This window comes from Neopelma chrysocephalum, unplaced genomic scaffold (assembly GCF_003984885.1).
Source record: "Neopelma chrysocephalum unplaced genomic scaffold, ASM398488v2 Primary Assembly neopelma1_63, whole genome shotgun sequence".
Taxonomy (NCBI): domain Eukaryota; kingdom Metazoa; phylum Chordata; class Aves; order Passeriformes; family Pipridae; genus Neopelma; species Neopelma chrysocephalum.
This window is the reverse complement of record NW_020897720.1, coordinates 11275764-11301762: the sequence shown is the minus strand read 5'-3', so window position 1 is coordinate 11301762 and position 25999 is coordinate 11275764. Positions and strand designations below refer to the sequence as shown.

At 42.6% G+C, this 25999-nt stretch overlaps 1 protein-coding gene across 2 annotated transcripts; it reads left to right on the top strand.

Annotated features, from left to right (window-relative positions):
- Nucleotides 1-2448: 2448 nt before the first annotated feature.
- MAML1 (mastermind like transcriptional coactivator 1) lies at nucleotides 2449-25034 on the top strand. Of its 2 annotated transcripts, none has more exons than XM_027682700.1 (5): nucleotides 2449-2886; nucleotides 11778-13184; nucleotides 15181-15450; nucleotides 18407-18521; nucleotides 20634-21625. In XM_027682700.1, the coding sequence occupies exons 1-5, from the start codon at nucleotides 2518-2520 to the stop codon at nucleotides 21623-21625; spliced, it is 3153 nt and encodes a 1050-aa protein (XP_027538501.1). In that variant the 5' UTR covers nucleotides 2449-2517. The 2 variants fall into 2 exon arrangements, with proteins under 2 accessions (XP_027538501.1, XP_027538500.1); XM_027682699.1 differs by having other exon boundaries at nucleotides 2518-2886; nucleotides 11775-13184; nucleotides 20634-25034.
- The last annotated feature ends 965 nt before the right edge of the window (nucleotides 25035-25999 follow it).

The following is a 25999-nucleotide window of genomic DNA, read 5'->3' as shown; positions in this document are numbered from 1 at the left end:
CCAATTACCTTGCAAACGATCTAACCAATTACCTTGCAAACGATCTAACCAATTACTAAAAGACTCTTGTTTTGGGTTTGTTTGGTTTTTTTTTTTTTTGTAAAAACACTTCTTGCTGCCTGTCCTTATGTTGTATCCCTTGGTTGTTGTGTTTGAAATACTAGTGATCACAAATGCATAGCAGGATTTCTTGATCTTTTTGCAGTGTGCAAATAAACTATTGTAAGCAAGATACTGGAAGTAATTTCAGACTTCTGTTGGGAGCTGTTGCATGTTTAGAATGCCTTTGCCTGTTGAACACCTGGTAAATACTGCTCCTTATTGCAAATATAGCTTATACTCTGACATGGAAGATGTCATAACTTAAGCATTGCTACTGGCTTGTTCTCAGGACTGTATTTTTATCAAGGAGCAGCTGCTATTTATGACTCTCAGTCCTTTGAGATGAAGTATGTGTAAATGGTTTCAATTCAGCTAACATTTTGAGCACAACATAAAAATCTATTAATCTAATGGTTTTTTATCTTAATATGCAAATTGCCTTAAACTCCCAAACAACCCATGTGCATACATGTTCTTTCAAAGCATCAAAAGTGAACTTGAGATCTGCTATCAGCTTTTAAATAGTATTATATTAAATCTAATTGTAAATCTACATTTGCTTCTGCTAAATCTCCTGAAAAAGTCTCCTGTCTGCATGTTATGGCTTTTTTTGATACCTTAGTGTATGCTTTAAATAATCACTACAATAAATGAAGACTTTCCAAAATGGATAGACAACTCAAGTTACTTTTTATCCTGCTTTCTGGCTTGGGTGCCTCAGTTTGACCTCAGGATTGCTCTTATTTTTAAAGTCTGGAGGAAAAAAATTAGTTATCTGCTTATCCTGAGTGCTTTTAAAGCATAGCTGTGTGTTCTAAAGTAGTGAAGCTCCACCTTAAACTGGGTTTGGAAGTGTTACAAATACTTGAAGGTGTATTTGGGCTTTTTGTGTCTGTGCACCCAAGGGTGGCAGCTCTTGAAAAGGATGCTGAGCTTGATATGCTGTGTCTGAGGATGAGGGGGGTGTGTTAGACAGAGGTGGAAAATAAAACCAAAACCTGTGGGCTCTGAAGAACACGAGGCAGCAGAAGGTCTGGGAACAGTTTTTCTCCTGGAGCTGATGCTCGGTCAGGGAGTTGATATTAAGGATGCAGCTAACCAACTAACCCTTCCCAAAGCATTGCTGGGTGTGATCTGACCTTGCTGGGGCTGGTGAATAGTGAATTGTCACAGCTTGAGGCTGTGACCTCTCAAGTGCATTTTGAAGGTCTGTTTATAAGATTGACTCCAGGGCCTGAGGAGGGCTTCTTGCTAGTGCTGACTGCTTGTAGTTGTACATTTCCGTGGTTGTCTCTCCTTCCTTACTCCTTCCTCACAAGCTCAGCTCCTCCTGTGAGGCTGTGGGTATATCCCTGGGTTTGGTGCCCACTCTCTGCATCCCAAACTGGTGGTAAATGCCACTTCTTGCCTTGTGGTTTCAAAAAGGGGTTTTTTTGGTTCACTTATTTTTTTTTTTTTAGTGTTGCTGAACAAGGACTGTGATTTCATGTCCCTTTCAAACAGGTACTTGTAGATGCGACTTGAAAAAAAAAAATGTAAAAACTAATCAATAAAGAAGCTGAAATCCGTTTGGCTTTCTTTGTGTAATTAGCAAAGGTGCATCGGGTGACGGTGAGCTGAGCGGTGACTCTGCTCCTCCTGGGACGGGCAAGCTCGCAGTTTGACCCGAAAGCGGAGGTTCTGCAGTACAGAACCCTGTTTGGAGGCTTTTCCCGGGACACCGGGACCCTGAACCCGCCGGGACGGGGCGGGGCGGGCTCCGCTCCGTGCCCGCCCTCCCTGTCAATCACCGCTGGCTCCGCCTCCCGCCGCCCCTAATTGGCTGCGCCGCGGCCGCCCCGCCCCTTCCCTACCTGTGCCTTTTAAGGGCGCCGGGCCCCGCCCCCCGATCGCCCCCACCACCTCATTCGCGCCCACGCGCCTTCCTACTGGCTGGCGGGGCTGTCAATCACGGCTCGTGACGCGCCGCGCGCCGTGACGTGCCCCCCACCCAGGAAGCTCCGCCCCCTTATTCTCAACTCGGCTCTGGAGGGGAAAAACAGTTCCAAGATGGCGGCGGCGCGGACAACAATGGGGGGCCGGGGGGCCGGGCCGGCCCGCGCCTCCTGAGCGCCACGGGCGAGGCAGCGCGGCGGCCCCGCCAGGCCCCGCGGGGCGCGTAGGGCTGAGCGAGAGCGGCGCAGCGCAGCGGCGCCGGGCGCGGCGGAGAAGGAGGAAGTGGGGCGGGGGGGAGCGAAGCGGGCGCCGGGCCGGGGCGGCGGGGGGAGGAGGAGCCGGTGCGATCCCGGCGGGGAGCGCAGGTAAGGCCGGCGGGAGGGGCGGCGGGGGCCCCGCCATGGCGGGCGCCGGTGCGAGCAGCCGGTGAGCAGCAGCAGCAGCAGCCGCGGCGGCGGCCGCCCCCTCGCCGTCCGGCCCATGGTGCTGCCCCCCTGCCCCATGGCGGAGTTCGTGGTGCCGCGGCACAGCGCGGTCATGGAGCGGCTCCGCCGGCGCATCGAGCTCTGCCGGCGGCACCACAGCGCCTGCGAGTCCCGCTACCAGGCCGTGTCCCCGGAGCGCCTGGAGCTGGAGCGCCAGCAAACCTTCGCCCTGCACCAGCGCTGCCTGCAGGCCAAGGCCAAGCGGGCCGGCAAGCACCGCCAGCCGCCCCCGGCGCCGCCGCCGCCCGCGCCCCCTCCGCCCGCCGCGGCCGCCGCGGGCAGCGCCGAGAGGAGCGGAGCCAACGGGCTGGACGGAGAGGCCGCCGGCGCCGAGCAGCACGGCCGCAGCAGCGCCCTGATCGCGGTAAGGCCCGCGGGGCTGCGGCTGGGGACGGGGAGGGACCGGCGGCGGTGCCCGGCTGGCACCGGGAGCGCTCCTCGGGAGCTGCATGGGGGAAGCAAAACAAGCTGTGGTGGCCCGCGGTGGGAGGGCTGGAGTTGGTGCTGCTTTGCTGTACTCTGCTGTGTTACAACTTCGCAGCTGATAAGGGGTGTTTTGTTTTCACTCGTCACCTTTGCACGCTGGAAGAGCGCATAAAAGCTGCTGCCTGGTGGGGTAGGGGTGGTGGGAGCCTTTCTTTAATGGTTACAGTCAGAGTAGTTTGTGAGTTATGTTTCTGGCTAATTCACCTAAAATGTCCCTGCAGAAAGTGTCAGAAGGGCATTAATACTACTTTGGATTTTTTGTTTGCCTGCTTATTTCTTTAATTTGGTCTGTCAGGGTTTAGTGGAATTGTTTGATCAGAATATAATTGTTACTTGGGGGAAGTTTTAAGACAAATAATGTGTCTGTTAATTCTGGTACAGATTGGAAAGAATTTCAGTGGAAAGGCAGCTGCTTGTTTGCCACTCACTCTAGTGGGTGTGAACACTATGGGAATCCCACTCCACCCATTAAAAACTGGCTTAGCTCAAAATCTTAATGTTTCTCTGGCTTCTCTAGCATTTCTGGTTGTCAGGACATATTCACACAGGCCTGTTTGTATATCAAGATAGCTATTGCTTAACTTATTCTGGGCCCTTTAAATATACTGCTGTGTGCTAATGTGTCAGTAATGTAGGTTAGTAGGATAACCTCTTAAAGGCTGCCTGTCTTAATACCTGTCTGCCTTAAAACCAGGCATTTTTAAGTGGTAGCCTGCATGAAAATGATTGAGTACCATCCTGAGTGTCTTTAAAAGAGAATACTGTATTAATCTGAGACATTTCCAGGTTAATATATAGAATAAACCATGTTTTTAGGGTGGTCTGTGTGTTTAATTGGATTAGAAGAGAAGGAGGATATCATTCTCTGCTGTCTTGGACCTCATTTACAGTTTTTAAAATAGTATCATGATGGAGTTTACTGTATACTTGTGTATCCTGGACGTGATGTGAAATACTGAAACACGGGGTGTATCGATGTCATCTTTAATGTAACCAGCACTGGGCAGCACCAGTGCAGTTTGCAGTATTTACAGGATGAGCCGAAAGTGTTACTTAGCTGAATTTTTCTATTCTGCCTGATACACCTCTGAGACTCTAGGACTTGCTGACTGTTTTGAAGAGTGAGGTCCTTGTGGCACAGTTAGAGCACGCAGGGACTGTTACAGAAGGGTGCTTGAGGCAGAGAGGAAACCCTGTGCATTCCTGACACTGATTCTGTAAAACTTTACAGTTAGCCGTTGTTTAACAGACTGATCTTGAACATAAACTCGCGTCAGAACAAAAATGACTCAAACTGGTACTTTATTATCTAAAGACTCGGCAGTTCTGTTTATTTCCTGCTGGGCTCTAAGGCTTTTTGCGTACGGGGCTTTACCCATTAATAATGTGTATTTTTGTTACACACAGAGCTCTTTAGCATGTCAAATCCTGTCGTTTAAACTGCCACCACGCGTCTTCATATTGACCTTCTAAAGAAAGATGTCACTAATTCATTGGTGTTGTTTCTCTTAAATCGCTGTGGATGTGGATTTGATCTAATTAGCATCCATTATAATGAGGGCTCTCAACAGCAGCAGGTTCTGAAGTGCACTGCACATCTGGGGAAGCCCTTGTACAGGAAGCTGCTGCCAGTGGCCAATTTACACAACAGAAGAGGGTTTTAGTGTATGAATGACTCTTCCTCGGGCTGGCCTGCTGTTTCCTTCCCAGGATCCATGACTGCAAGCTTAATTGCAGCTGTTGATTCATCACCTCGTTACTGGGGTATAAAGTTGGTTTGCTTAGTAATTCAAGTCTTGGGAAAAAAGCACAACAACAACAACAAATTTCTGCTTCTAGTTTAATTGCTTTGGCCCAAGAGGTGCCTCTCTAGGTTGGTATTTTACCTCTAGCCATCATGTTGCAGTTATCAAGAAAAAGCATGTGCTTTGAATGGGAAGAGCATGGGTTTGGTTTACAGTGTTCAACAAAGTTTGGATGGACACTAAAATTACCTTGTTTTAAAACACCCTGGACACATTCCTTTCCAAAGAATGCTGCTAGATCAGTGAAACATGCATTATATCAGCTATTGCTGCTGTAAAGATCCAGAGTTTTCTATCTTCTTTTGGAAATTGTGATTCTGTGTTGAAAGTTAATGAAGCCTTTATTTTGGTCCTTGAATGAGAGAGCAGTTCATGTAAAGGTGAAGGGTTTGTGATGTAGCATCAGAGGGATTGTAGCAGTGGGATGTGGAGCTGCACTGCCACGAGTGTGGGCAGTGTGGGCACTCCCAGGGGCTGCACTGCAGAGCACCTTCTGTAAATCCAGAATAGTCACAGGGAACAGGGTGGCACCAACACATCCTCCTTAGTGTCTTGTATGATTTGTCAAGTAAACAAAATCAGATATTTTCTCTTCCATTAGTCTTTTCTCTGGTTTAATTCCCGAAGTTGGATGGATCTTGCTTACAAGCACAAGTAAGGGGTAGGTTCTTCCTTGTTTTCTTATTTAGCAGTTCTAAAATTTGAGCTACAGCAACTGAGAGAATACAGTATTGATACAGAAATACCTTGGATTATTTGTGCACCATGTAGGCCTGTCCTTCATTTGAGGAAATGTTGAAAAACTAATTATCTTCCTACTTTTTAAAAACTTTCAGACCATTATTTAATGGGAAATTCAGATGTTGGCATCTACTTCACATTTCTGTTGTTTAAGATGGCATTAAAGCTGTGTTCAAAGTAGGTACTTGTTGTTTGGATAATGTTTTTTGCATTAATCTTACATTTTTGAGAAACAGGGAGGTTGGGAAGAGGTGAGGCTTGTCTCCTAGAACACTTTTTTTCTCTTCACCAGATTCTGATACACGAAAGTTCATTCTACTAATGCTGTTTAAATTCTCTGCAGGAGAAAGGTTGGCTTCCTCGTATTTCTATAAGAAACTATAAGGCAATTTATGGCTGAGCTGAGCAGAAGGCACTTCATTGACATGTGAATGAGGAGGATGGCAAGATCTGTATTTTCATCTCCACTCCTTGTTTTATGATGTGGTGTCTTGGAAGGAGAGCTGCTCCCTATTTCTTACTAGTTTTTTTTCCCCACCTGAGAGCAGTTGTTGTGCAGAGAGCTTGCTTTGTCTAGGACTGCCACAAAACCACAAACAGTATTTCTGGAATGAGCAGGAAAGGTCTAGTCAGTGGCCTGTCTTGGGAATGCTCTGTGCTAAAGCTGAAGGGCAGACCAGCATTTATTTGGGAGCAATAGAAATTTTTACTTTAATAATAGATAAGTTCTAAAGTAAGCAAGGGTGCCAAGTAAGAAGTTTAAAAGAAAATTTAAGGCTTAGGAGAGCAATGCAGTGTTTCTTGGTTGAAAGACCTGAAGTAATGAATTAAAGGGAATAGATTGCCTGGAGTGTTCTGACAAGCATTAATGGCACTCCTCTAACGAAGCTCAGGCTTCAACCAACAGTTCAGAAGATCTCATTTTTGTGTAAGCAGTGGCATAGGGGTGTTAAATCGTGAAGTTACATTTTACCACAAAAATAGCAAATTATTTACATGTTATTTATACATAACTATAGTGCAGTGTAGTCTTGCCACCATTGTTTGTTTTTGCTGACAAGTCTGATGGTTTGTTGCCCAACAACTCAGACAGGTTTTTCTTTGTCTCCTTTTAATTCTCTGTGAGGTATTGTATGTTTGAAACATTTCCCTCACTAGATTCATTAGATATGCAGTGATGCTTCCTAAGTTGTAAGGATCTGGGAGTGACTGATCTGCTGCTGCTGTTTAAGTTCAAGTGAGGTGGAGGATCCGGCACTGCAGCTGAAGGCACAGCAGTTTTTTTGATTCAGCAGAACAATTCCTGTAGCAGAAGCTGCCCCTTGTGACTAATGCAGGCTTGGGATATTTATAGATGTGCCTATCCACAGCCCTTCTTCACTCCAGCAGGCAGTCACCCAAATACAAAAGTCTTCTGGAATTAAAGTAAAAAATTAAAATGAGTCCAGCAGTTTGGGTCTGACAGCACAGTGGAATGCAGGAACACGTTGGGTAATAAAATGCTTTCCTTGCAAGGGGGAATGCAGCTTTGGAATCTGTGGGTAGATGCACAGTAAATGAGGAGTTCTTACTATGTTGTGTAGTCAAAATGTTATGTTTTCTATCCAAAATTCATACACTACAATTTCTGGTATTTGCATTGTTGTTCCAGTCTAAATGGTTGTCATCTTTGCATCTTTGTTGCTCCTGTCCTTGGCCAGGCAAGAGAGGAGAATCAGTGTTTGTAGAGGACCTGCTGTAAACTCTGGTTTGTGGGAGTTTGTATGTGCTGCAGTACTGCCACTTTCATGGCAGAAAAATGGATGTATTCTATTTTTGTTTCCCCTTCTAGGTGAGAAGGCTGGTATCAAGCTAGGAGGCATCTTGGAGCTGGTTTATTATTACATTTTTAGAGTAATAAGGCATTTCTTCTTTGAAAATGTCATTATATTTCTCTTGCTGGTATTTAATGATAAATCCTTGTAGACTTAGTTCTAAAACTGAGATGGTAAACTAATTCCAAATAAAATACAGAAAATTAAAGCTCTACCGAGTCCTGTAAGAATATTTTAATCTCTGTAACAGATGCTTCAAAAAACAAAATAAGAACATTATACAGAGCCTAAAAGGCACAGTATGAGAACAAGGTTTTTTAAACGTTTCATTTCTGCCATATTCACTAGGTGTGAGGGTTTTTGTTGTTTTGGGCTTTTTGTTTTTTGTTTCTTTGTTTTTGTTTAGAAGAAATGGAACTTGTATGCAGTTTCTAGTTTGTATATATATATATATATATACTGCCTTCAGAGTACCGGACTCAAAGTATAGCGAATTAGTGGATTTTTGCAAAAGAACTTCCTCAGTTGACTGTCCTCAATTTAACAATTCTTGCTTTTAAGCAAACAATGTGAACTAAACTTTCATGTTTGTTCAGTTCTAACATATTGAAATGTCATTGATTTCAGATTATTATCTAAAACTAGTTTCAGGTATTGAGTCCACACCAAAATAGCCAACACCAAACAAAAATCCTGAACAAAACAAACAACAAAGCCAACCAGAGCAACTTTGTGCCACTGTTTTGATCAGTGATTCACGCCCCTTCCCACCAAGGCAGTAAAAGAGCACTGCCCTGGACTCTGAAGTTTTGCACTCTGCCAGTCCTAACAGAAAAGCTGTAGATGAAGTTTTAAAGCTTTTCCAGTTTCTTGCTGGGCTTCAGTAGTAGTTCTGGTCAGCTTTTATAAAGTCATTCAACTGCCCTTGCAGTAAGACCACAGTGGGACTGAGCATCGTTGTCGTAAAACCGGAGGGTTTAAGACAGAGGTTGGACATAGCAAAATTCTTCATGTGCTGTCCATTTTTGGATGGAAGCCTTGTCACCTGCCTGGACACACATCCACCTCTGGCATTGTGAGCCTGTGTCCTGGTCAAGTGCAGTGTGTGGGTTACATGGTCAGAGGCTGCTCTATTGGACACCTTGTTGCCATGGATGGCACCTGGGTTCTGTCAGCTTGTGTTCTGTGCATGAGGAATCCACAGTGAGGCACGTGTGCTCCTGCCAGCTCAGTGTGTTTATGACCACACTGAGCACTGTCTGCTTTGCTCACATGAATAAAATGCAGCTCAGGTGATGTGACGTGGAGGAGGAGCAGCCTGTGGGGCCCCTCAGTGGCTCTTGGTCAAACTCTGTGTCCTGTCCTGGGCCAAAGGACTGAGACCTGCTCACTTCCTTTGCTTTTCACTGTTCCTATATTGGTGTAAATGCTTCAGATAAATGCTTTTGGGGTAATACTTTCAGGCAAAGCTAGATAACAATGATCTTGGAAGTTCATCTTTAGTTGGGAAATTGAGTAGGCTGAGAAAATGGGAATACATTTCTGTATCCAGTCTTGTGACAATGGAAATGATTGACTTGGTATTATAAATAAAGTTGATTGATTGTGCTAAGGAAACCATGAACAGTGTACTAGAGGACCACTGTGTCTTACAGGATGGTGATGGGCAAGAAAATGAAAGCTGAAGGGATTTTCTTAGTGAGTAGCAAGCTATGCCTTACCCTGTCAGTGTGTTGGGTTTTTTGAGTTTTGGCAGAATAGAACAGGTTTTTCTTGCCTCGAGAACTCTGTTGGAGCAGCTTGATATGTAGATAGCTTGCAGTCTGACTTGTATCTCACATGCACCTTGTTATTTCCCCCCTCTCCAAACCAGATTATTTGGATAGACACAGACAAACTGGGGAAGAACTTTATCTCCTTTTTTTTGTCAAAGTAATATATGGTTTTAGGTGAAAGGAGGATTTTGTCTCGAGCAACTAAAGTCACAATGTCTCCAGGAATCAGATATGTAAGTGTTATGACTGTTAAAACCCACAGAGATATAAAAGCTCCTATGTGTTTTTAGTGACAGAAACAGCCCGTGGTGGGTATTAGGGGTCTGTATCTTTTTCTAGACTGCAGTGAGTGTACCTTGGGTGATTTAATGTTAGACTGGTTAGCTGCATATATTGCAAATGGTGTAGTACAGCAGCAAAGACCTTTGTACAGATTCAAGTCCTAGTTGCTTTGAGTTGTCTGTATGAATTGTATTTACAGCAGTGACCCGAATTGGCATATACTCTGTTTTAATACAGGAAATGTCAGAATATGTCCACTGTACAAAACAAAGTTATTATTTTTATATAAGTTTTCAGAGAGTGTTTTTTCCCCCTAATATTTAGAATTAAGGAGGATCCATTCCCAAACTTTGAGTAATTTGACTCATCATATGACCTTGGGCAAGTTATTCATCCACCTTGAGCTTCAGTTTTCCTGATGGGGGTATTAAGTAAACTATGGGAAACTCGCTGAAAGCTGTATTTATGATTGAGTTGAAGCTTACTTGCTCTCTGTTGTTTTGCCTTTTTACAAAAAAGTAAATTTCCATTATTCTTTCAAGTTGGAATTTGAAACATTCACTCAAGAGCTGCTACTCCAAGCTGGAGACCTGATGTTCAAATTAAGAGATTTCAAGTTCCAGCCTCCTCTCTAAATGTGCACCTCACCTCACCTCATCCTACTCGGTCTTCTGCTGATCTTGCTACTCTGCTGCTATTTCCATGAGCCATCTAGAAGATCACAGTCTCCAGGGAAGCTGCAGTCTGTCCCACAGATAAAAATAAGACTTTGCTGCTACCTATGCAAGCATTAAACAAATAATGGGTTTATTTGCTGTTACCTATGCAAGCATTAAACAGATGGTGTTCTTTGTTTTTTTTCCCCAAAGATCAGCTAACTGTAGACTGTTTAAAAAAATAACAGCAATTAACTGTGAACCAGTCCTTCTGTCCTTAAATCAAAGAATGCTGTTGCCCAGGCAAGTGTATAAAATTCTTCTGATAATTTATGCTGGCCCTACATACAACCTCTTGCTTGAGTGCTGAGACCTTGAGGTTTCCTCTGTTTTTTCTTGGATGAGACAGTTTTCCCCGGGGGTTAGTGGACTGCCTTGTGAAGACTGCGGGCAATATTCAAAGAACCATCCTTGTCTTGAGGTTTGTTTAACGAGCCATCTAAGAGCACTGTTGTTCATTGGCCCACACCTCAGACGGGTGGCTCTTGGTGAGGATTCCTCTCATGTGTCCTGCTGAGATTGTACCAAGGGTCGGGAGCTGATGGGGTTTTTCCCTCTTTAAACCCTGTGCCGTCGGAGCAGCGTCTCTGCCCTACAGATTTGTCTGCGTTGGTGCAGAGCTCCAGCAGCAGCAAAGCACAACTCTTTTAGCAGAATGCACCCGAGGGAAGGAAAAGTTTAAAGTTACCTTTGATGTGTGCATGAATTGTGTTTTCAGATGCTTTTGAGGTCAATAGAAAGAACTTTCTCTTTGGAAGAACGCTGGCAGGAAAAGAGGAGTTGAACAAAGGCACTCAGGCTCTGGCTGTAAAACTGTTGCTGTAGCCACTGGTCGCTTCTAGGTGGCACCACGAGAAAAAGAATCTGCATTCACCAGCTGTGAAAAACCAACTGTTGAGCTGGTTGGGGCTCTGGTGGTCGGAGTGCAGAGAGGAGCAGCTGGCAAATACTTCAGGAGAAAAGAGGAAAGGAATAAACATGCTCTGCCGGGATAGAACTGGCTGAACTCCGGGTTGAGTTTTCCACAAGTGTGAAGCAATGGTCGCTAAGTGACAAATTGGTTTTGCTTTTGTGCCAGAAGTGTGATTGTGTACAAAATTTATATACATAGTTCTTCTCTAAAAGTTATAATCACAAGAGAATCACTCTTTTTGTCTAAATATTTAAATGTGAGATTGCTTTATAAAACAGTCTCATGGAGCAATTATACTGTGTGTACATTGGTCAAATAAAATACAGGTTTTTATTCTCATTTAAAATTTGATTTTGAACATTCTTCAATATTTTTCTCGTTTTGAATAGGAAAAATCATAACACATTCCAGTTCACAGTGACTTTTCAATTTTTTTTTCTTCTTGGAGTACATGGCAGCTTTTAGTTTTGTCTGAAGGAGAGGGTCTAGGTTTGAAGTAGCACATGCTTTTGAAAGTTTTCCCAAAGAGATTATAGTGAGGAAGTCATCTCATGTGCTGACTTGGAAAACAAAATGTTATCAAAGCAAAGCTGTAAACTTTTTTTTTTTCTCTTTTTCTGAACTGTCTTATTGAGAGCTAGACAATGTCCTGGTGAGAAATAAAAATCCAAATCTATGAAACATTGAACTACGTAATTAAAATATTCCTTTTTTTTTCAGCAGCTCCATGAGACTGTGAAAAGAAAGCTTGACAGTGCTGCTTCCCCTCAGAACGGAGACCAGCAGAATGGCTATGGAGATGTATTTTCTGTGTCCAAGAAGCTGCGTCGCGATGACGGTCTTGGAGTGAGTGGTTCTTCCAATGGAATGCCCCCTGTGTCTCCACTCCATCATCTTGACAAGAAATCTGGCAACGGAGATACCTTACAACTTAACGGGAAACATCCCATGGGGCTGGATGGCATCAGCAAGAAGTGTCTTCCAGATTCCAGCCTGCAGATGAATGGAGGGGGTGATGCTGATGATTCATTTCCTCTGAGTTTGAACAAAGAGCTGAAGCAGGAGCCCGTGGATGATCTTCCCTGTATGATTGCTGGAGCAGGGGGTTCTATATCTCAGAATAACTTGATGCCCGATCTAAATCTAAATGAGCAAGAATGGAAGGAACTTATTGAGGAGCTTAATAGATCAGTGCCCGATGAAGACATGAAGGATCTCTTTAATGATGACTTCGAAGACAAAAAAGATGCAGATTCTTCAAATTCAGCTGCACAGACTCCATTGGCACAAGATATTAACATAAAGACTGAGTTTTCCCCAGCACCCTTTGAACAAGAGCAGCTGGGATCTCCCCAGGTTAGATCCACTTCTTCAGGTTCAGCATTTATTGGTGCTGCTTCTGTACCTGTAAGTGCCGCTTCTCCAGCGGTCGGTAGTTCTCAGGCCATGTTCCAGCCTTCCACTCAGTCAATGACTGAAAATCCTAATCAGCCCATGATGCAGGCATCAAACCACTCTGAGAACGTCCAGAGGCCTCTCCCCAATGTGTTGTTACCTGGGAAGGGTCCAGGAAGTGCCAAAGAAATGTCTTCTGCCCATCAACTTCAGCAGATTGCTGCCAAGCAGAAGAGAGATCAGATGTTGCAGAACCAGCAACAAGCTTCACAAGTCCACCAAACAAATCAGATGTCTACGTGGCCACAGTCTGGGCCTTCCCATAGTCCACTGGCTGTCCCATATACCATGGAAAATCCCACTAGCCCATCAGTTTATCAGCCAGACTTCAACAATCAGAAACTCATGATGCCTAATTTGGGAAATAAAAGCTCGCCGAGAGCTGGAGGCAATTACCATGTGAACATTTTGGGTCATCAGCAAAACAGCTTGAACCAGAACCCTGTGAATAGTCAGGGCTCTATGCTGGACTATGGGAACACCAAACCTCTTTCCCATTACAAAGCAGAGTGTGAGCAGGGGGTCGCAGTCCCTGGGCAGAACAAGACCCCCATGCTGGCCTACATCCAGCAGCGCCAGCAGGCACCGCTGTCCCACGTGGGCGACGACCAAAATGGGATGATCCTCTTGAAACCCAAGCCTGGAAACATTGCCTACAGACTGCCACACAGTCAGGTGAATGTCCTGGGGTTTGTTACCTTTGTTCAGTAGCAGATTTAAGGTCGTTAGATAGGTAAGGTACAAACTACTTGATATGATTTCAGATGTTTTCATTGATTTTAAACAGGAAAATTGTAATACACAATAAGCTGAGACAAGAATCATGAAGTCTGTTTTCCATGGGGGGCAGTTTTTAATGCTGGGTTCTGGGTCATGTGGTAACGTGTGATTTGCAGCTTAATATGCTTTGTGGGCAACAAATTATGTTGTGCTTCACAGAAGCTTCTACTTACAAAGATAAATAGATGCTTTGTAAACTTTTGACTAAAATAACTCATGTAAAACTGTAGTGTTGAACAGTGTTCTCAAAGAAGCTTTGATTTCTGTACCTTGTTTTTAGTCCCTACTTGTGTCAGAGTTGGCTTGCTATAAAAAGACCTGCTTTTGAAGAGAGGTGGAAGTGGGGGCTGCATTCATGATTTCTTGGGTGTTCCTTGGGGCCTTTCAATTCTAAGAATTTGTTATTGGTTAAGTCTCTGGGGATTGGGGAAGCATGGGATAGGAGAGAAATATATAATTAAGAATGAATAATAGTAATATTTGTCTGCTTGAAGCATATGCTTCAGATTTTCCTGTAAATGAAAATTCCAGATGGTGCTTCTTTGCCGTGTATGTAACTGATACTACAGGTATGCTGCAGGTGAAAATTTATGTAGTGGGTGGAAGTATAAATTCATTGGGATTCTGCAGCGTGTTCCTGCAATGCACACACGAGGGGGCTTGTTGAGGAAAAAGGTCTTTGTTACAAGGATTAAAGCTCCTCCAGCAAAAGCTGTTGGAAATGCAACTCTAGTCATATGTTCTCTCAGCAAAACAAAAAAACTGTGAAAAAGATCTGATTAGTCTGTGATAAAGACCACACTGATGTACAAATAAAAATTTGACATCAATGTGTAGTTCATAAAGTACAAAAAAATCTCTTTAAAAGCTGGCAGAAGTAACAGTCTTACAACATTTTGATGGAAGAAGAAGGAGGGTGGAGACGATTGTGTGTCACATCTCCCCCTCACTGGAAAACATGAGGGTGACCTTGCGTCTACACTGCCACACTTGCACCAAATTAACAGAAATACTGATGAAAGCTTCTGGAGCATTTCTCAAAAGCTTGCACATAGAACAACTTAGTACAGCATTACTTATATTTGGCTCATGATTTCTTATGAAACTGCAGAGTGAGAACCAACAACTGAATTCTGAACTTGAACGTGGTATTTATTTGTGTAATTAGAGGTGAAGCTGAACTGTGCTTAAAAACAATGAAAACTGTCAGATTTCAAATGGATTTTCTGGTACAAAGAGGACAGTACCAGATCTTGAATAATAATCATTCCATGTTATTTTTGCTTCTCCGAAGTTCCAGCCTCAAAAAAAAAATAGCAGACTTAATGAAAAATTAATAATATCAGGCCTGTCTCTAGTAGTATTTTTGTCTGTGAAGTATAGTGATGGTTTGATTGCTGGAAAAATATGTTAAGACCCATTTTGGCGAGTGAAAGTTTTCTCCCCTTCACCTGAAAATAGTAAATACTCTGATACTAAAAACCAGCAACTTTAGGAGGGGCAACAAACACTTGTTGAGTTAAATGTTGACAGAAGAGGCAGGATTTAAATAAGTGCTTTATATAATGAAAGTTTAAAATTTAGTGTTTGGAAGGCTGCTGCTAAAATAAACTGAAGCTGGTGTTTTTGAAGTACCTGTCTGAGCAGAAGCACACGGAGCTACACTCACCTGTCTGAGCTGGAATTTGGGAAGTACCTTGAGATGGAAGTTAAAGCCTCTATTCCTAAATGTTATGGAGCTTCAGACTGTAACTCTGAACTGTCAGTTCTGTGTCTGGCACTGTATAGATGGGTGTTTGGCTGTCTTTAATTAGCAGAACTTCCATAACAAGCTTCACAAGTGGAGAAGCTGTTGCATTTCTGTAACTGTCACTTTTCCTGTATTCCGCAGGATCAAAACCCTTCTCCTAACGTTCCTCGCGTTCCCGTCTCTGTCCCGGGCCCTGGGGTGGGTGCCCAGGCTCCAAATGTCTCCATGGCAGGTAACCACAGCAACTCAGCTTATCTCAGCAATCAACAGCAAGCTGCAGTGATGAAGCAACACCAAATGCTGATGGACCAGCAGAAGCAGAGGGAGCAGCAACAAAAGCACCTGCTCATGGAGCAACAGAAGCAGCAATTCCTCATGGAACAGAGGCAGCAACATCTGCTGGCAGAACAGGTGAGAGGGGCCAGCAGTCTGGTTTTTTTAATTTGTGCTGATTTGCTTTGGTGCATGAAACAGCATTTAATGTTTTAGAATCAGAGAATGGTTTGGGTTGGAAGGGACCTTGAAGATCATCCAGTTCCAAAGCCCCTGCCATGGGCAGGGACACCTTCCATAGACCAGGTTGCTCCAAGCCCCATTCAGCCTGGCCTTGAAACACTTCCAGGGATGGGGCAGTCCCAGCTTCTGTGGGCAACCTGTGCCAGGGCCTCACCACTCTTACAGTAAATAATTTCTTCCTAAAATCTAACCTAAATTTAACCTCCTTCACCTTAAGGCCATTCCCCCTTGTCCTATCACTACATGCCCTTGTGAAAAGTCCCTCTCCAGCCTTCTTGTAAGCCCCCTTTAGGTACTGGAACATGCTCTAAGTTCTCCCTCCATCAGCTGTCCATCAGAAGGTGTAAGAAAGAAGGAAGTGATACAGTCTTCTCTGAACTGAAAATACGTGAAAGCCCATTTCATGGGGAAGATTGTAGTAGAATCTGCAGGACTGTGGAGCTGTGGCTGTGCCAAATCCTGCCAATGGCTTTTCTATCACCTGAAAATATCCATTAAAATAGAGGACTCAGCTGAGGTGACAGAAAAGCCCCTTCAGTTCTGGAGCCAGTGTAGATAAAACATAGTAATATGGTTGACAGTGTTTTATAGATAATTGAGTGTATGAGTGAGTATGAGTGTTGGTAAAGGTATGGTTTTGAGATCTGGGTTAAAACAATATGAACTAAGGGAATACTGTGGTGGAATTACATTATCAAAGACTGAAAGACAGAGAATGCCCAAATCATCAATATAGTCATATTTTCTGTACAAGTTCTGTGATCTTTGAACTTAGAATACTTTTTGGTAGATCCTTCAGTCTTTGCTGACTTCTGTGTTAACATCAAATATCAAAGATGACTAATCATTATTCTCCAAAATGTTAACAAATGAGTATTCTTTGAGAGTAGGTAGGGAGAAAGGAAATATGGGGTGTGACCTCCTGCTTGTGCTTTTGCATCACTGGTGGATGGTGAAGAGCTCTGTTAGAGCCCTGAGAGCTGTGGCCCAGTAGTTTTCCTTAGCTCAGTAATGGACCTAACAGGTGTCAGACCTCTCTGAACAGTGGGTGATGTAGTAACAGGGTGGTCAGTAGCACATCTCAAACACAGTGATGAAATAGTTTTTTCCCTACCTTTTTGCCTCTGCTTGGCCAGCACATGCTGCTGCAGTAAATATCAGTATTATGAAAATACTTCATTCATGCCCTAGTTAGTTATGGTATCTACAACTAACTTCTGTAACTTCCATCTTTGTATAGTGATGCTGGGACTTTGGTGGCAAATAAGGAGCAGTTTTGCTTTGGAGCATTAGATACTGCATTTGCCACATTTATTGGCATTGTGCTGCCCAGTCAAGCTAGATCTCATTAGCATTCTTATTTGATATTTATTTCTTTGGATACACATGATACTGGATGTAATTTTACAGAAAGATTTCTGAATTTGTTGATCTCTATTTTACAGGAGAATTGTGGTTTCAGTGCCATTCCCTGCCACTCTAAAGCTATCTTTGCATTTAGTATTCTGCTTTTTTTTTTTTCCCAAGCCAGCTTCTACAGTTCTTGGTTTCTCTCAGAGCTATGGCATCTCCTGTTGGCTTCTGTGGTCAGCCTCTTTCAGGTCTGACTGGTCCTGCAAGCAGCAGGTCCTCTCTGTCAGGAAGCCTGCCCTCTTCATTCCTCTGCGTGTCTCAACAGCTTCGGAGCCGTAGACATTTCGGGAGGGTGGTAGCGATGTGTATCTTGCCCTTTGTTACATTGCACCAGTCTCTTCTCTAAAGGCTCCTTGCTTGTATCTTTTACCCCAGTACTCTTAGAAGGGCATTCCTGCCCCCTTCTGTGCTCTGTGTAACATTTTGGATAAGTGGGTGGTTGTGCATTGTATCACTACTTGATTACCTCAGAATTTCAGTCTGGCTGAGGGTGCCTGCAGAAGAAGAGCCAGAAATACTGTGCCTGGTACCTTTTATATTGTAACAGTAGCCAGTGCTCTGTAACACTGTCATTATCTGAGGGTACTATTAGTGCATCCACATTCCCCTCGAGATTTTAAATTTCGTTTTTCCCAGAGATTCTTAATAGAAAATTTGCTTGGTTTATTTTTCAAATGTTTTTATCATAAAATATATACAGGTTGAATGTGCTCTTGAAGAGACACAGTTATTTTGTGACATGAGTTGGCTTTGTTTCCGTTGGTTGGTGCATTGTTAAGAAAGTGGTTTTAAACAATGATTACAAAACTTGTATGACTTCTGTTATGGACTTAGTTCTGTAGTTTCCCATAATCTTCTAGGAAAACCTGTGGTGTATTAGAATTTGGGTTTGTGTGTATTTTTTCATGTTTGCAAGCAAGGACTAGAAAATATTTACATGTTCATTCTTTTCTGTGTTATACTGTTGATATTTCTGACTTGCACTTTTATTGATTTCTAAAGGGAGGTCTAAAATAAATTAATTTGGGGATAAAGAGCAAAAGAACATGTGTGATTTTTTTTTATACATACTGGCTTTTGCTCTCTTTGTACATGTACCTGTTTTTGTCCTTTAGAATATTTCTAAAAATTCCTATTGATTTTATTACTGATGAAAAGACTAACATCTCAGATTTTCAATGTTTAAAAAGCTTCAGACATACACTACAGTAACTCCTGTGTAGTGCATGTTGCTGTCTCTGAGTTCCTGGTCTTGTCACTCATCAGATTAAACTGACTGAGCCTTGAGAACAAAGGCCTGAAGTGACTCTAAGGCTGCAGAAGCCCTTTTGATTACCAGCTCAGCATAAAAGTATGCAGATCACTTGTTTTTATCCAAGATAGCCCTTGGAAAAAGCTTGACATGTTTTTTGATTGTCCTGCGTTGGACCTTTCTTAGGAGAAACAGCGGCAGCAGCAGGAGCAGCAGCTGCAGCGGCACCTGACTCGGCCTCCTCCCCAGTACCAGGATCAACCACAGAATCCATACCAGCAACAGGTTGGACAGTTCACAGGTGAGCAAACACAGCAATTGAAATAATGGCAGAAAAAATATCAGGAGTAAAAAACAAGCTGTCTTCAAATTACCTGGATTGGATAGCTTTTAATTAATTTATTACAGCACCTTCCCACGTCACTGTGCCTTAAAACCTTGTGACCTGTACTGTGATTCAGTTGCAGATCAACAGCTTCCCTTGCCTCAGGTATCTGGGACATCCTAAGCTTCTGCTTCTTAAATATTGCTTTGGAAATTAGTAAAATTCTTAAGTACCTTCATTGTTCTGAAGGCCTTTTTATACTACTGGTTCCTTTTACAGGTTGTGAATTCTTCTTAACTTTGATATATTAGGATTCAGGGTTGGTTTTTTTTGAAGCCTGACATCGCTACTGCCTGTACCTATCATAGGCCCTCATTAAAGAAAAATAAGTGGTGTATTATTTAAAATTCTCTGACATTCTTCTCCCTGCTACCTTTAGAAGGGAATGCAGTTTGAATTCTCTTCATTACATTTTAGTGTCCTGCATGGGTTTTCTTGAGAAGCAGCTTGATATCCTCAGTATATTAATAGTTAAATAAAAAATGTTGTTAACTGTTAGGCTGGAGTAGTTTCAAAAATGTGGAAGAACTAGAGAACAATAAAAGCTCATCTCCTTATCTGAGAAATCCTTACTTGACAGGCCATCAAGAAGCCACTTGTCTTTTTTTGTAAACTTAGAGTACAAAGTGCTAATTCCCTTCATTTTGTTTCCTTACTCTCTGTGTTCCTGCAGAAATAAATACTGAAGGGAAAAGATGCAAATGGAAATGTGATACCTTCGTCCTGACAGTGTTTGTTACTGTGCAGTGTCAAGTAGAGCTATGACTGCACTCAAGTGAAAAAACTTGATGCCAGTACAAAAGGACTGTGTGCTAACTCAGGGATCAGTAGCATCCTTCAAATATTGCACTGAAACATTTTTTTCTCCTGTCACTTTTCTACAGAAACATAGTGTACAACTGTTAAAAATAGAGTGGGATTTGCTATAATGAACATCAGTATTACTGAAATTATTTTTTCCTTATAATGATGACTGGTTTTTGCCTCAGTATGTGACTACTTTTCACTGTAAGTATTCTTACAGTGAGACTCTTCCTCCACTCATCCACCCCCCAACACTGGTGTTTTTATGGTGTGCTGGGCTGATAATTAATTCAATATAATTTGAATTATATTTGAATTTTTGATAATTCAGTTTTTATTCAAATATAATGTTTATAATAATGGAAACCCAGTACTCCTCAGCTGTCTTAAAATATGCAAAAATTCTGCAGCTTACTTTTTGGTTTGAAAGTAGAGAAAGTACTGATGTAGATAGATTTCCCTTGGTCGACTGTAAGGAGTAGGAGGGGTATTATATGCCTTACACTTCACAGTGCAGGTCTGCTTTTTTTGCTTCAAGTAGGGAGGCTGTTTCTTCCACAGGAAGAAACTTCTAAACTCAGGATTTACATGAACAAGGGACTTTTTTTGGTTTGCTGAGAATGCATTTTTGCAAATCACCTTGCTTGGTTATCAGCACTGTGTGTTAACATAGCAAATATTTCACTGTGGAAATCCAAAAGATACCAGACCAAAAATTTCTGAAAGCTGAATTATATAAATAGAAGAAATTCCTGGAATAGGGAAAATGGAGGACTGGCAACTCTACAGGTGTATGATAAGAGATACACAGTGCATGCATGGAATGACTGACTGTGTGTGCAGTAAGTGGTATTTTTAACAGCTTAGCAAATTGTGCATGCACTTCAAAGTACGTGTGTTTACCTTTGTTCACAAAGAAATATCAGAGTCCTGCCTTTAAAGTCTTAATTTTTTTTTTTAAATCGATGATGCTGAGCTCTTAGAAGTGGTATTCAGATTTTTTTAGGACATTGGCATATCTGTGTTTGAGATCAAGGTGGAGGTGCTAACTGGAGCAACAGTTGACACTCTTTAATTAAACTCCTGCTGCCTGTGTGCTGGTTGCAGAGGTTGGTTTATACAAATGCAGCTGCACCTCTATTCTGGGTTATTGTGCCTACAAGCCTGGCTTGGCTCTGGTTGGACCGAGGTATTTAATGTACAAAATACTTCTTTGTATTTCAGGGTCATCTTCAGCCATGCCTGGGGTCAGTAATTTAGGACAGTCCAGCTCCAGTAGCCCACGGATGTTTCCTCAGACCCAGAACATGATTCAGATGGGACCTGGACACACTCCTGTTCCTCCACTCCAGTCGGGCTCCAGTCAGCAGGACCGGGGGGTGACTCAGTATCCCAATATGCAAAACATTCAGCGCGGGGGATTGTACAACCTGGCGTCTGGAATGACACAGATGGTTCCCCAGCACACAGCTCCAAGTGCCAATGGACAGACTCCGATGCAGAGGCAGGGCAGCTTGGGCCAGGGCACTGCTGTTCCTGCTGGCTATGGGCAGAACACTTTAGCAAACTCGAGTATTTCTCAGCAGCACAATAAAGGTGCACTGAATCCAACCTTATCTAAGCCACAGATGGCAAGAGTACCAGCTGCTATGGGGGCTCAAAATCCATCTTGGCAACACCAAGGTATCCCTAATATTAACAACCAGACACAAGCAAACAGTGGCTTAGGACCATTTACTGCCAACTCCTCTTTCCACATGCAACAGACTCATCTAAAGATGTCCAACCAACAGTTTGCCCAGGGAATGCCTCAGGTAAGCCTAAGCACCAGCAGACCCATGACCTCGATGAACGCTGCCGTCTCTGGGCAGATGTTGTCATCATCTTTAGGTGCACAGCCCCGGACAAACCCACCTACACAACAGCAGGTACCCTCACAGCAAGTACTGCCTGGCATGAACCAGACTGTTCCAGACCTGAATGCTTTCAACCAGAATCCAAATCAGCAAATGCCCAACAGAGGAAACCTGCACTGTAGCCAAGGGTACCCTGTGAGGACAACCAGTCAGGAGCTGCCTTTCTCCTACAGTGGCCAGTCGGGCAATAATGGACTTCAGAACTTAACTGGTGACACAGACCTGATAGACTCTTTGCTGAAAAACAGGACTTCAGAGGAGTGGATGAACGATTTGGATGAGTTGTTAGGAACTCATTAAAATGGGGCCGGGGGTGGGGGTTCTACTTTTTTTAATTATTTCATGACATATAAACAACACTTGGACCAAAAAAAAAAAACCTGTGGCATTGAGGAGACTTGCAGGCATTAGAGGTAAAATGGTTGGGAAAAAGACTGGAGCTGCTTCTCAATGAGTGTTGACACACGGTCACGGTGCACCAAGCGGGTCTGCGGGAGGAGTGCACGTTATCTGGGGTCTCTGAGGAGTCACACACTTGAACAGGTCAAAAAAATACTGTGTCCTAGCCAGCCTTCCAGAAATCTCACTTGCAGTGTTCTAAGACTAAATTTTTTAATTATTTAAAAAATAAAACAAAAATTCCACGGAAATAGTGCAGAAAGAAAGCAAATAGTTGCACAAATTGTGTTTAGGGCTTAGTCTGCAGCTATTACTTGCAATAATTATTTGTTTGTAGCTTGACACGTTGTTATAGTACTGTCCATCCAACTTCTGACTTTTTATTTGAGAAGAGGCTGTTATGCACCTGAGCACGCTTGCAAAATGTTTTGACTTGTTTCTTTTCCCCATTTCTGAAGCATGTGCCTGCACTCTCAGTAAGCAAGTGGTATTTCACAGTAAATATATCTAGATGCTGGTAATAGATGAGAGGAAGTATTAAAACCTGGCCAGTTAGTCTAGACAGTCATCTTCCTTCATAGATTGTAGTCTTTTAAGCTGCAGTTTGCACTCTGTTGTAGAGAGGCACAGTTCTTGGCTTGTACCTTGCTGTGTTTAAAGGGGGAATTTCTCATGGGAGAACTTTTAAACTATAGTAGGTTTAACATGAGTTGTAAAGCCATTTACTTTGCACCTGTTTCTTCATAACTTATTTCCAAAGGTAGTTGTATTTAAATGAAGGCTTTGCTTCATGACAGCTCATCTAGTTTTCTTTGTTGTAAAAGGTAAAACTAACTTTTGAGATCACTTCATTCCCCGAAGTTAGCAATGAGTTAGTAATGAGCACAAGACTTTGTCACTTCAGGATAAAAATGAGGAAAAAAGAATTTGACACTGGGAGGTGGAAAGTCCTTATGAGCAATAATAGCACAGGCAGCCTGGGAGAATACTTGTATCAGGGTTGCTCCAATATGGAAGTCTCCCCCTTTAAATACTTTGGTTTTTTTAATACTGGGTTACGAGTTTGATAATCTTTCTATAGACTGGTGGATTTACTTCTTTAATATCCCTTGAAGCAGATGCTGGTTCTTCAGCTCAGCCCAAGGAGATCTCTTATCCATATGTTGGGATTGGTCCCAGAAAGGACAAAACACAAGGGGAACAGTCAGTGTTCCAAAGTCCTTACTCTCTACCAAAAAAATCCCTTATCCACCAACAAACCACCTTGCCTTAACCTTTATTTTAAAATGAAAATAAAGTTGAAAGCTTTTGTTTGAAATGCACAAATACCTCTTCCCTTTCTAAATCTACTTTCTTGGAAAGCTCCTTTAAACTTTCTAACCAAACCCAGCGTTGTGATTTTAAAGCAGTTTCCTTCAACATAGACTGGCTTCTTCAGGAGTTTTCTGCACTGCAGAGTTGTGTGAGAGAGGGTTTTTCCAGAGGGTGTGAAGGGAAGTGAAAGATATCATTGGTTTCAAAGAAGGAAAATATTTTACTGTATCTGCAGCTCCTTTATGAGACAATTTGCACTTTTAAAAACTGCTTTTTTAACACTAATACTTTAACCCTTTCCAAATATGCATGGAACATGGTTTGTGCAGCACACTTACCTAGTGTGGATGAATTCTGCTCTGTTGATCAGATTTGCTGTTGTATCATGTTGAACTGTTGGTGAAAGATGTGCATTGATCAGTGGATCCCACCGTTCAATAGTGGATAAAACTTCCCTGAAGCAGGCTTAATCCCTCCTAGAGCTTTTGAAAAGGTAACATAAAGATTCTCTTCGGATGGGAAGACAGAGGTGTTGGTGACTTTGCTCGTTGACACTTCTGATATTTTCTAGAATAAGTAGTTGAGATGCAAATAACTGATGCTAACTCTTCTTGTACTGGCAATCTAAGAAAAGAGCTAGTGATCTTGGTTTACTTTTAAGTTGAACCAAAACCTGGTCCAAGGTAAGTGTCATTAGAAGATTATAGATATAAACTAGCAATGGCAGGGGAAGGAGTGTTTGCTGTATTTTTATTTTTAAGGGTTAACTTTGCACCAGTGTGCCTTCCCTTCCTGTCGGGGGTGCTTGGGACCTCAATTTCAAGTGACATCCTTCGGTGTCACTAGTTTTCTCTCCCCCTTACAAACACTTGACAGAAATAACAGGGTAGTAGGATTCAGCTTTTCTTTCTTCCCTGTTTAGGTTGTGGTGAAATCTGCTCTGTTTTCTGGTAGATTTTGCACACAGGCTTTGTTTGGAATAAGTCAAAATACAATCCATCCAGTTGTGATTTCTTAATTGGAGGAAAAGAACATCTGCTGTTTGCATTGTTACTACCAAAAAGGCAATCCAGCTAAATGTCCAGGAAAATGCAGATGTGCTCTTTCCTCCACTGTTTCTGGAAGCTAAGGTGGATATTGCCCTGCTTGACCAGAGGGTTTGTTCAGGAAGGTATCTGGATTTGATGACAGGGCCTTTTCATGGTACTGTTGGAGTAAAATTAAGTGTGATTCAAGGAAAACTGGCTTATAATGCCCATTGGTGTCCATGTGTGAACAGGATCCAAGCAGCCCTGGCTTTTGGCCTTGGTCCCTGTCCACATAACGCAGTCGGACCGTCGGGAATGCGGTGTCACTGTAACAAGGTTGGAACAGTTCAATGGAAATGAAAATACGGTTTTGATGTGCACAGGTGCATGGGAAGGGCTGGGCTCTGCCCTCATGCCCTGTAACAAGTCTGTAAATGCACTTGGGCTGTCCATTTGCTGCAACTTCAGAGCAATAAAATGTGTCTCCCCTGAACTGAACCCAGCCGGCCGCCCATGGCTTTATTTATAAACTGCGGTTTTGGTTGGGCAGGCAAGGTGAGAATGTCACTGTGCAACATCCACTGCCTTCCAAAAACCACCATTCGATTGAAAAGGGTGCTCAAAATTTTGTTATACACATTTCCTTTGTGTAAATAAATGTTTACAATTTTATATTAAAGATTTGAATAAGAGTTAGATCTTCTGACTGTATATTTTTTACTTTTTATAGATTTTAAAACTATAATTCTTTATATATGTGTTTTGGGGGGTATTATGGTAAGTTTTATGCTTGTAAATGGAGAACAGTTGAATTTGATGCTAACCTTTATGAATTTTTGTCATTGAAATGTATAAAGAGTCCATTAATCCCCTTATTCTTTTACTACAATTACTGGTGCACACCAAAAAGAAATCCTTCACTTCTGTTTTATCATTATAAAATAAATATTTTGCTAGTGTATTAAACATACATGGTGTGACTTTATACATTTGTGTGAGCTGAGCAGAATTCAGCATTGTCATTCCTAGTGAGATGATTCCTTCCCTTCGTCCCAACACACAGTTTTGCTCAGCTCAAATTCTGCTGCTGTGTCTTACCAATTCTTACAGTTTCAGAAAGTCCATTTAAACAGGCCAGAACTGGATAAAGGGGCCTTAGAAAACTTTACTTTGAAAATAAGGCTTTATGCTGCACCCACTGCTTCCGGGCTGTTTTTTTTTTCCTGGAATGCAGTTGTAGACCTTAAGCTGGGAAATTCGGCTGCAGAGGTGGTTGTTACTAGTGAAAAAGATGTTAATAACTACTGAGACCTCACATGTGCAAAATGGTAGAGTTCCAAAAATATACCAATTCCCTCAAAATAACAGGCCTTCGAGGTTCAAACTGGTTTCCTCAGGCCTTGTTTGATGTAGGCAGATGGCACACACAGAAATCCAGCTGAGACAGGGGCAACGTTCTGCAGGCATGAGTTGATGTTTCTGAACAAGGAATGAAATACTGGCAGAAATGTGTGTGAAGATTTTGGCTTGAAGCTGGAAAAGTCCCTGAGCCACTGCACGGCTTCAGAATTGAAGGATCATTCTCCAGGTGTTGAAGTTGGTGTCTTACTGTGCAGGTGTTGTGTTTGCAGCTCCAGCTCGGAGCCTTCAGGTTTCTTCACAGCACCCTGACTTATCAGAGTGTATTTTTTAATATATTCCTACTCCACAAAGTTTTGTGTTATGTTTGGAGGGAGGAGGAGACCTGTAACTTCATAAGCCTATAAAGAACCAAATGTCGTAATAAGTAACAGTACCAGGATCAGCTGATTTTAACCTGTGGGGAACTGTGAAGTTACTGCTTAATTAACTTTATTGTCCCATTAAAAATGCTGCATTTCAGTTATTGTTGAGTAAACCAGGAATGTCCCAAGCAATCCCCACTGAAGTGACG

Coding starts and splice junctions, on each gene's coding strand:
- MAML1 (XM_027682699.1), top strand. CDS start 2,518: ATGGTGCTGCCCCCCTGCCCCATGGCGGAGTTCGTGGTGCCGCGGCAC. Junction 13,185..15,180: donor ACAGACTGCCACACAGTCAG/GTGAATGTCCTG, acceptor TGTATTCCGCAG/GATCAAAACCCTTCTCCTAA. Junction 18,522..20,633: donor ACAGGTTGGACAGTTCACAG/GTGAGCAAACAC, acceptor TTTGTATTTCAG/GGTCATCTTCAGCCATGCCT.